The 11,768-nt window shown below is 51.7% G+C and overlaps 1 protein-coding gene across 1 annotated transcript; it reads right to left on the reverse strand.

Annotated features, from left to right (window-relative positions):
* Positions 1–5,723: 5,723 nt before the first annotated feature.
* Positions 5,724–7,265, reverse strand: LOC123083150 (RING-H2 finger protein ATL1-like). The gene has a single exon (XM_044505273.1). The coding sequence runs from the start codon at positions 6,767–6,769 to the stop codon at positions 5,924–5,926; it is 846 nt and encodes a 281-aa protein (XP_044361208.1). The 5' UTR covers positions 6,770–7,265; the 3' UTR covers positions 5,724–5,923.
* Between the last annotated feature and the right edge of the window lie 4,503 nt (positions 7,266–11,768).

Here is an 11,768-nt window from a genome sequence, read left to right on the forward strand (position 1 = left end):
AGACAAAGTCTAGGACAGTATCACTTGAATTGTGAACCCAGCCCGGCGCAGGCAATTAATTCCTCCCAGGCTTCTACTCTTTCATTGTTACTAAAAACGAGGGGTCCCAGCCCAAGCCAGCCGATCTACACGGGTACACGGCAGCTAATAATTCAAAGTATGAATCTAAAAAACAAAACAAAGTCTAGGACAGTATGACTTAAATTGTGAGCCCAGCCGGGCCCAGTCAATTCATTCCTCCCAGGTTTCTACTCTTTCATTGTTACTAAAACAATTTCCTACGTACAGTTTCCGGGCAACTAACTGGAGGTTACGTCTTGAGGGGACCTCCAAGGTCCACTTTTGGTTGCCTGGAACACGTCAAATGATGCGTTCAACCGCCGCCACATGTTGCCTGTTGGGTTTATCCTCTAGATTTTTTTTCTATACATGTTTTCGAGTTTTAGATGTTTTTTTGGCTTTTTGGCTTTTGTCTTGTTTTTCCTAGGTTGTGGAGGATTTTTTTTCCGCAGAAAAAAATTGTGCTTCCACGAGAAGCATAAATTTACTTCGGCGAGAAACAAAGTTGTGCTTCTCGAGAAAAGGAAAAATGTGTGCTTTCACGAAGAACACATACTTGTTTCTCGTGCAAACACAAATTTGAGTCGCTTGTGCTTCTCGAGGAAAATAAATATTTGTGCTTCCATGAGGAGCACAAATTTGCTTACGATAAAAGAACATATTTGTTTTCGTGTGATGCACCGGTGTGCTTTACGTAAAAGGGAAAAAACTTCGTGCTTCTATGAGAAGCACAGATTTGCTTTCGCGAAAAGCATAACCGTGCTTTTTTGAAGAAAAAAAATGCTTCTATGAGAAACACAACCATGTTCTCGTGAAAGCAAAGTTTTGCTTACAATCACACTCCAAAAAAATGGAAAAGCCCAGCCTGTGCTCCAAAAAGGTGAAAAACTACAACCGTGCTTCTTGGCTCTAGTTTTTTCTTCCTTTTTACTATTTTTTTGCTGAACCAGTTTTTTTGTTTTTTCTTTGTTTTCTTTTTAGTTTCTGTTTTTTTATGAAAAAAAGTTCATCGAAGCTACTAACTTAGGACCTAGTTTCAAAGATTTTAACGCGACAAATCTATTGGCAAAGGCGATTTATGATTTTGACACACGGTTGAAGAGACAAAACCTTTAAAATAAACGAATGCATTAAAAAAAGAAAAACACCCCGACTATGACAAGCAAAGTGCGGTGCCTTCGCAAGGGTATCCCTTCCTAGTTTTTTTGAATACGTACGAGTGTGCGTATGATTGTACCCCTTAGGCATCTCCAATGCGGACTCTCAAACCATCTGCATACGTTCAGAGCGCGCCTCCAACACGGGCCTGTATGGATCCGCTCGGCGGTCCGGACGCACTGTTCCCGCAACCCGGAGACACCCCCTCCCTCGCCCACGCGCATTTCCCCCTGAAACTGTCAGTGCCAGTTCAGAATGTCAGTGCCGCATTCATGCCGACTAGAGCGGACACGGCCTCTCACTGTTGTCGGCATTGAAGCGGCGCACCGGCCGAGGAACCTACTCCGGCACTACCCGTCCGTCCATCTACCGCCCACCATTGCCATCTGCCCGCTATAGAAAATCTAGCCCTGGCCATAGCCGTAGTCATCCTCCTCCGGTCCCTTTCTCCTCTCCGCGCCACACTCACCATGTCCTCCTCGCACTCCAAAGCCTTCTTGGACAGACTCTCTTCGGAGAAGAAGAAGGAGATGATCGCAATTCTTGTCGGCTGACAGGCCGACAAGCAGATGGAGCTCGACGATATCCCAATGAAGGACGCAGCGGGGGATGAGACGGAGCCACCCTCCTCACCGATGCATGACGGCATGACCATCAGCGAGGCTCGTGCCCACAATATGGACATGATGCGGGAGGAGCAATTCTGGGAGGCGCAGGCCGACCAGGCCTACAACCTCCATCTCCTTGACAAGCACCGACATGCGGAGGAGCAACTCGCTGCCAGCATGGCCATCGCGTGGGGCGCGGACGTGGCAAAGCAGGTGATGCTGCTCGAGTCCTAGTGCTCCGCCCGCAAAATCCGCCTCTCCCGCCGGCGGTACCGCCAGTATTAGACGGAACTGGAGGCAGCCTACAAGGAGATGGATGAGGCGGAAGACGAGGTGTTCGGCAAGAGCGACGATGAGGAGGACCTCATCGCCGGCTCCGCCAAGGCCATGCCCCACCGCCACAACCACGAAGTCAGCTCATCCGTGGGTAAGAGTAGTGCATGGTTGGTCGCCGGCGCTCGGGTCCCAAGAAGACGACCACTCTTCCCCTCTATCTGAAGCCAAGCTTGGCGGGCTCAAAATCGTCAGATGATTAGCCGCTCAAGTTGCGGTGGTGGAGGCCGCGGAGGCATAGCAGGTGAGCATTGAGGCGGAACTGGAGAAGCTGAAGGCAAGAGTCGGAGCTTCAGTTCTCGGGGCTCATGGCCGGACATGGGAACGGGCGCCGACGATCATTTAGATTAGGTTTAGGATAGGGTTTAATTAAAAAATTGTCTAAAAAGTAATGATTTTTTTCCGATTTATATGAAAAAGCGCGAAATGCAATTAATTTTGTCTAGTTTATATGAAAATCTGCAGTGCTTGCAAGAATTTCGTCTAGCTTAGTTGAACCGTGTTTGAAATGTATACGGGCAACATTGAATGGCTGCCCCCTGTATCTGTGTCCGTGAACTTGTTCCCTGTCCATACATGAACTCTCGAGTCAGCACTGGAGAGTAATTTCGAAAGTTTCCTGCAACTAATGATTTTGCTAACCGTTTTCAAAACATTTGTACAGGTTTCTCAACAGTCTTATGTCTCAGTTGACTAAGACTTAACGAAGTCGGAATCGATGCTATATCTATGAGATCTTATGTTAAGATTTATGTAAAATTTCCTTTTTGATTTTCTCTCTTTTGGGTCATCTATTTTGAAATGGAGGGAGTACATGTCAAGTCACTTAACAGAGATTTTTTTTTTTGCTTGAAAACTTTCGATCTATTCATCAACTGTCAATGTAGTACAAAGAATATTAGAAGTAAAAATTACATCCAGGTCCGTAGACCACCTAGTGACGACTACAATTACTGGAGTGAGCCGAAGGCGCGCCGCCGTCATCGCCCCTCCCTCGTCGGAGCCGGGCAAACATTGTTGTAGTAGACAGTCGGGAAGTCGTCGTGCTAAGGCCCCATAGAACCAGCGCACCAGAACAGCAACCGCCGCCGATGAAAAGAAGCATAGACCAGAAGGATCCAACTTGCAGACACACAGACGTAGAGGAGCGAAGACCGGATTCAGTCGGATCCACCGAAGACAAACGCCGACCGCATCCCATGAGATCCGCCGGAGACAAACCTCCACACGCCTTTGATGATGTTTGAAACATCACCGGGACGGGGGCTAGGCGGGGAGGACCTTATTCCATCTTCAAGAAGCCGCCACCGCCTCATCTTCTTGAGCATGACACAAATTCTAACAAAACTCAGAAAAGCATCTAAAAACGGAGCCCTCCCGCTGGCAAGGGCCGGGATCCACCGTGCCTCCATGATCTGAGGACCATAGAAGATAAGGCGGACCGGCGGGGCCGGCGAGAGACAAGGAAACCCTAGAGATCTAGCCACACTCTTTTAAAAAACACACACATAAGGCCGAGGCATAATGATAAAAAAAAGAAACATGTCGTGTCGCTAGCCCCTTAGCCGCCGTGCCCCATGCGTTGCCGCCGACCGACCTGAGCCGAGCTCAGCCCCTGGCCCGCTTGCCGAGTCGTAGGCTGCCGCGGTCACCGTCCGCGCGGCCCGGCTCTGTTCCCTCGCTCGCTCGTCCCACCCAGACGTCAACACCGGCATCAGCATGGCGTCGAGCGCTCGCCCTGTTCCGCCGAGACCGCGTGCGTGCGTGCGTGCGTGCCCACGAAGGCGCGCCCGCGATGGTGACCGCGGGCGCGCGCTCGAGGTCGGGCTACAGGCGCGGGCAGGGGACGCGGCACCTGCAGGCAGCGCTCAATAATTTCCGACCAGCTATAATTGCACCACGCAGCACGTACGTACGTACGTACGCTGAAATGAGAATGAAGCGACCCCATGCATCTCTGCCACTAGTAGACGGATCGGTCCTGCACTACGCGGCGACTATTCTTGCCTCCCGCTCTAGTTCGGCATGCCCGCACAGCCACAGGATCTATCGATCGATCGGTCGACCGACCGGTGATACATGTGAGCACGCGCATCGTCGTCGGGCTCGCGGCTCGCCGGCCGGCCGTGTCGCCACGATGGACAGGATGGCGTCTAGTTTTCCGAGGAGCTAGCTAGCTAGCTATGGCTAGCGTAGCTGGAAGTCAACCCCGTTGCGCCGTTAATCATGAGGAGATCCACATGCGTAGATGCGACGACGACGGGCCTAGCTAGCTTATTATTGTCAGCGGTTGATCTGCACACGCAATTCTATATACTCTCTCTCTCTCTCTCTCTCTCTCTCTCTCGCTGTCTCTCTCTTTGTTAGTTTGTGTGTGTACGCGGCTCGATTGGCCGTTACAGGCGCAATTTCACAAGGTCAACGCTGCAAACCTCACATGCATGCGGACGACGAACCAAGAACGAAGGTTGATCGATCATGTGCGAAGAGATAGTCTATGCATCCTAGTGGCACATATACATATGCTAACGATGGCCATGGAGAACCGGAGAGGAGAGGGTTGGTTACATGTGTCGCTCTGGCGTGTGGTCCCGGTGAAGCCTCCATGCCGCCACCCGACCAATTGCTTACAGTTTGTCTAATTCACATTTAGATGTTTTTTAAGCATGTCACATCTAAACTCCCACAAATATATAGTGCAACAATAAAAAATAAAAATAAAAACTAGAACAAAAAAATAGACCACAAACAGAGTGAACATCAGTGTCACATCTAGATATGTCCGAGACAGACCCAATTGCTTAACCATCAAAGCAAGTACCCCGGCTTATCTAAGAAGAGAGGAAGCCAAGGGGAGTAGGATTAGTGGTGGTGATGGATGCGTGGCTTATGTAAGTATGTTGACAGATGGATACTTTACTTGAGCAAAAGAAATTGTTGCTTCATGGGCAAAAGCTACTAGCGGTGATGTGTCATGTGGGTTAGACAGCCTACCCTTGTGACGCTGACCTGCAAGGCGATCGGTGACCTGGTGTGCATCGTATCGCTGCACGGCCCCCCTCACGCGATCTTGCTTGCCCACCGTCCAGGCGTGGTTCCAAAGCCAGGCAGAATATGTCTTTGTGTCATGTCCGATCCAAATCAAATCAGGCCGTGAGGGAGACGGAGCAAGGATAATGGAGCCAGCAATATCCATGGCCTCGCCTGGAACTGGCAGGCGCGCCTTTTCTTTTCTTCTATTTTCATTGTGAGCCATCTTAGCTTTTGTCACGGGTGATTTGATTTGCTGCGCGATCGATGTTGCTACGCGCTTGACGTCTCATCCGAAATGTGCCCGTGAATGCACGGTGCACACCGACGGGAGGAACTCTGTGGAAACGGCTTGCTAATGGCAGTGTTGTTACACTTGCTTGACGTCTGGTCCGAATTTGCCCGTATGCATTGCATTGCATGCATGGTGCAGCAACTAGCTAGCCAGCAGCCGCTGATTACGTGCCATGGATCGAGCACTACGAAAGATGCATGGACACACACGAGCTAGTGGATTGCAGGAACAAATCAATGGAATAATGGCGGAATTCATCCAAAAACTACTAGCAGTCTCCTACTACGGGCTGTACATTGCTTGCATGAACACAGAACAGTAATCCGTACATCCATCCTCGGCTACATTAGGCAGGCAGGCAAGCGGGGAGTTTAATCAACCACAAAAGCGTCGATCACGTACGAACCGGCCGCTCGAGATCGTGTGTGCCATGATGGGTTCATGGGTCGAGGTGGATGGGCAGCACCGTGCTCCGCGAGCTCCGCCCGAGCCCGAACGACGACATGAGCCGCCGGAACCGCCCGCTCGTCTCGCCCACGCCGGCGGGGGTGGCGGCCACGCTGCTGCTGCTGCCGGCCACGTCGGCGTGGCTCGGCAGCTCGGCCTCCTTCCGCGGCTTCCGTCCGCGGTCGCCCGGCAGGAAGTCCATGGACATGGACCGCCTGATGGGCTCCTGCACGGCGATGCCCTGCTTGGGAGTGGGAAACCGGCAGGAGCCCCCCGGCCCCGAGGGGCCCGCGTCGATGCGCCTGTCGCGGGCGGCGAGCGCGTCGTGGTCGTCGCAGCAGGCCTTGCCCGCGGCGGCGGTGACCTCGGTCCGGCAGAGCGGGCAGCTGACGTTGTGGTGGAGCCAGGTGTCGATGCAGTCGATGTGGAAGGCGTGGGAGCAGGCCGGCAGCATCTTGAGCCGCTCCCCGGGCGCGAACTCGGAGAGGCACACGGCGCACTCGACCGCCTTCCCGGCGGGCCGGCACCTGACGACGGGGAGCGCGGCGACGACGTCCGAGTCGACGCCGCCGGGCAGCTGGTCGTCGTCGTGGTCGGTGAAGAAGACGGCGGAGACGCGGTCCACGAGCTCGTCGCGGCGCGTGCGCGGGAGCAGGCTGGCGCCGCTGGCGCGGAGCCAGCAGCGGACGACGAGCAGGTAGTAGCTGACGAGGATGACGGAGGTGACCATGAAGCCGATGGCGATGACGATCGCGATGGGGAACGCCGCCGACGGGCTGACGTACGGCGGCGGCGCCGCCCCCGGCGCGTCCGCCATGCCCGCCAACGCCTTGTCCATTGCCGAGGGATGGATGGAGATGGATGGGTCGCTCCGACCGGCCGGACCGCCGGAGCGAGTTAAGAAATAGTAGGAGGCGTTGAAACGGGGAGGAGGATGGCAGGGGGCGTCAGGCTGGGGCGTGGAGGTGGCGAGTGATCCAAGGAAGCGAGCGCGATGCGAGGCGGGCTGCGGGTTTGTAGTGCGCGTGGGCGACTGGGCGGAGCGTGGTCGACGTCGCGCGCGTCGGCCGATAGAAAAATGGCCAACTCGCCGCCAGGAGCGAGCTGACTCTCGCGCGAGTGGCAAGGAGAAGCATCCCGTCCAGTGCCGGTTGGCGACGGCAACGGCATGGCGCCAGGTCAACTCGCCACCGGCCGGTGCGCGTACTGTACCGGCGCGTGCGCGGCTGCATCGTTTTCGCGACGACGACCCGGCGCGCCTACTCTGCGCCCGTATTCCGAAGTCGGCTTGTCTGGCTCCACGAATTAGTCAATCCAGCCGCTCGTACCGTGTCGTCAAGCCAGATAGATACTTACATGTACCAGTTTTCTTTAACGAAGTATAGACGCACACGCTTATATCTACGCGCATACCCTCATTCTTATGAATACACACACACATATTTTATTTCTATGAGCACCTCTAAAAGACTGAGAACATCATTTAAGATTGACAAAGTCGCTATTAACGCATAGAAAAAAACGCAAGTACTAATATCAAGTTTAGAACTTGATCCTTGATGGGCAGGAGATAACACTGCCGTCCTAGTCATCCGACTACAAAAAAAAAAGTCATCCGACTACAAAATTGGTTCATGATGATACGAGTAATCGCATTGTTCACTCGTGGCAGGGGCAAATTGTATGCACCAGTTACCTAATCGGAGCAGTTTATATATGGACCTTAACGATCGTTAGTTCGAAACAGCTCCTCTTGTTGTTTATGCATCCGTCGAGCGAACGAACCATTGTAAACGGGCAAAAGTTAGGGTTGGGAGCTGATTATAATGGGGGAAAATTGGTGGTTTGGTACGAGGTCCTCATTTTAATCGCGAGGGTCGAGTCCAGCTCAGCCTAACGATATTCAAATACCGTTCGTCTTCAGAAACTAAGATCCTCGCATCATTAATAATTGATGCCCGCCGCATAAGTTCCTACTCAATCTGCAACTATTCATGCTGTCGGCCTGGACAGACGTGAAGTGGTTCTGGAAAGACATGCCAGCAACTTCGGGTCAGTACACGACACGACGGCCTGTCTGGCATGGCTCTCTGAACTTCAGTTTCGAAATTTTCTAGTCCACACCGGAATCTCTGTGATTTTGGCTTGCATTTCGTCCAAAGGACCCAGGTGCTGTTTCCGTGTTTGGTTCTCTAGTCTTATGACCTTTTCTAGTCTCTAGGACTGTTTAAAAAAGACTCTCAATAAGGTGCTTCTAAGGACTTTTAGCAAAAAGTTCCACCCTGTTTGGTTTGCTAGGGACTTTTTCTAGCCCAACATAAAAAGTCCTTGAAAAAAAAACACCCCCAAGCATTCACTTGAAATTGAATCAAACATTTTGAAATCTATATAAAATAGAAAGAAGTGCTATAAATCACCCATAATTCACCCTAATGGAGATGTGTGCCCTGGAAGTCAATTTTTACCCTCACTTCTATAAAACCATATAAATTACGAGAATGACGTTTTGGATCTCGGCCTCCATGGAGGCTCAGTTTTTGAAAAATTCAAAAATTCAAAAATTCAAAAATCGATAAATCTTGGTTTAAAAAAATCTGAAAAAAATTGTGCAAGTAAACAAGGATATGAGGCGTATGTGTGTAAAATTTCAGAATGAAATACGTTGAACTGCGACCTGTACAAAAAAGACAAATTCATGGTCTAGACGAATGAATAATATAATGTGTTAAAAAGTCTCAGATTTGTCTTTTTTGCACAGCCCTCGTTTCAACGTATTTTGTCCTGAAAATAAACACACTTGTGCATTATGCCTTCGTCTATCTCGGTATTTGTTTTCAAAAAAAATTGAAATGTAAAAATAAGAATTTTCATGAATTTTGAATTTGCGTTTGAAGGCCTCCATGGAGCTTGGCCTCCAAAAGCAATTTCCGTATAAATTACTCCCTTGAGTGGTTTGAAGCTAATATGTCCAAATTTGGGGCGGTTTTGACCGGGGTTTAGATCGTTGACTCCCCACTCTTTTCCCCAAGTTTGGTTCAAGTCCGGCGACATCTTGTACACCTCCATTTGGAGCGCCGACTTGGACTGTCCCTTGTTCATGGACTTGGGTAGGATGGTGGCTTTCCTACAACGGTGTTAGATCTAGCAGATGGATGTGTGGTCACGCCGCGTCAGTGGTTGTAGAAGAGCACCTTGGAGAAGTTGAGGTTCTTGTAGTACCGCCCCTGCGAGCCATAAAGGCAGCCTCTGCATCCGCCTCCTGTGGGCTGTGGGTATACGCCTCTGATGGCGCTCATAAACTCACCGCGCCGCCACTCCCATGACACCTCCCATCCCCCGAGCTGGCCAAGCGGCATGTTGTTCTCGAGCGTGGCTAGGTACGTGATCTCATGCGCATGTAACACGTCTTAGATGATCACAAGGTCATCCGTCGTGCGCGGGAGGTAGATGCCATCAACGGTACTTCCGGCTGACAACAAGTTGGACGCCGACCAACATTCAAGGAGGTGTGTTTATATGGTTTTACATATTTGAGAGTAAAAATTGTACCAAAATTAAAGTTAGGTGGGTATGACCCTACCGAGATGGATGTGAGGGTGATTTATATACTTCTTTCTTGCAAACATTCTGAAATTAAACTGAATTCTTGTGTATACTACTCAAGTGAATGAATTATTTTTACCAAAACTAAATATTTCAGTCTTTACTGACATCATTGAAATTCAGTAAATTTGTTTTCAAGTTTAAAAAAATTCAGTGAAAGGCCTGAACGGGCAAAGAATACCTAGCTCCCCTCTCCCGCTCTCCGCTCCTAGGGTTCCCCCGCCGCCGCAGCGGACGGAGCCCCCTCCCGTTCCCCTTCTCCTTCCCCCTCCATTCCCCGTGCCCCCGCGTCGCCTCCCCGAGCGAGGCGACCGGGGGCCCTTCCCTCGCGCCCCTCTAGCTCTCCCCTGCGCCACTCCCTCCTGCCGCCCCCCCTCAGCGTGTGCCGCCGGTCCTCGGCCGCGTGGTGCTGGCAGCGGTGGGCATGCCTTTCCCCGCGCGCGGCCGTCCCCTGCTCGGGCGGTGATGGCTGGCGGCGGTGTGCCTCGGCCGGCTTTGGTGCTGCCCGTCGGTGGTGATGCCGTGGGCCGCAGTGGTTCTCGACACGGCGGTGCGGCCGTTGGCCGTGGGGCGGCACAGTGGCGCTGGGCCTGGCATTGCCCCCCCCAACCATGATCTGGGCCATTTTGGGCCTCATCCGGGTTGGGCGGGCTGGTGGCTCGGTGTTCGACGGCGTCGATACCTGGTGGTGGCGTGGTGGCGGCGACCTCGGGCGGTGAGGGCTTCGCCGATCGGCGCGCTGCAGCATGATGACAGGACTGTCCCGGTCCAAGTGGAGCCGGCGGGGCATTCGGTGCCCGACAATCCTTGTCGCCGCGTCCGATCGGCCCCGCTGATACGGTGGAGGCTGTCCCCTCCCTCCGGTCGCGTTGTGGTCACTCTCGTGGCCGTTGTTCCCTTTCCATCTCCAGGTCTCGTGTTGGCAGCTCCAGTGAGGCGGCGAGGGTTGCCCGGTAATCATGGTGGCACACGCTGATGGGCGGATGTTGGGGTGATGCATGTCGAAATGCCTGAGGTGGTGGCGGTGGTCGTGGATCGGGAGAAATCCCTGTCGGTTTGTCCGGCACCGACGCGGTGACGCATGTAGGCGCCATCCGTCCTTCCTGAGGGGTGTCGGGTGTATCCCTTCCCCACTATCCCTCGTGTACCGGGGGAAACCCTAGAACTTGTTCGAGCAACAACGGCGAAGATGTCTCATCCTTTCTTGAAGGTGTTGCTTGGTGCACGGTGCTTTGGGATGTTGGGAGCGTGGTGGTACTTCTTCGGAGGGTGCATCGGTTGCTGGGCTTCCTTTCGCCGTTGATCTGCCGGTGTCGGCATTTATTTCTCTTCTTTTTTCTTCTTGTTTTTCCTTTTGGGCTCTGCTGTGCTATGGCCCCAACAAAATGGATGTATCGGTCGTCTGCTTTATATATAACGCGGGGGAAAACCATTTATCGTAAAAAATTAATTGGAAACTTATACATATTTGTGACTGATCTGTTATTTTTCATTCAAAACCATTATGATTTGCAAGCCACACACAAAAATCACGGCCAACAGAAAAAATTGGCCCATTTTCATGTACGTATTTGTCTTTTTTGTCTACGACACGTATGAAAGTATATTGTCATGAATTGTTTTCAAACATGCTATACATGTACTTCTATATGTATATTTTTTTAGGATTTTTGTTGCGCTGTGAAAAATATAGTATTTTAAAACCGGCCTCCCTGGAGCCCGGCCTCCATTGCTCATTTTCGGTCTAGCAAGGTACTTTTATATATATCCAGTTTTATTAGAAAAATAAAACACAACCTGGGCCATTCTGGGCTTCAGGTGTGCCCTCACTCAACTTGCTGCTCGTTTCTTCCGGACACGGGTTGCTTCTTCCGCGGCGCTTCGTCAGTGTCTTTGTTTAATGGGTTCTTTGTTTATTCCGGTTTAGTTTAGTTTTTTTTTCTTTTGCGAACAATCAATCAACCCGGCCAACTTGGACACGAGGTCCATGTGAACAGCATTTCGCCCGCGGCCCAGAACGGTGCGGCGCGGCGCAAAAGAAAAAAAAAACAAGCGGAAAGGTTGCACCTGCTCCAGCTCCAGTCCAGGAGCGAGCCCATAGTATACTGTACTGGTATGCATGCAACGTCTGCAACCCCTACGTTGAACAGGTAGAAAATTCGGACAACACATCGCATTCACATGTCTGGTGGCATCTACGATAATCGCCAAGAAAAACTATCCACTAGGTTAAA

Source organism: Triticum aestivum, chromosome 4A (assembly GCF_018294505.1).
Source record: "Triticum aestivum cultivar Chinese Spring chromosome 4A, IWGSC CS RefSeq v2.1, whole genome shotgun sequence".
Classification (NCBI taxonomy): Eukaryota; Viridiplantae; Streptophyta; class Magnoliopsida; order Poales; family Poaceae; genus Triticum; species Triticum aestivum.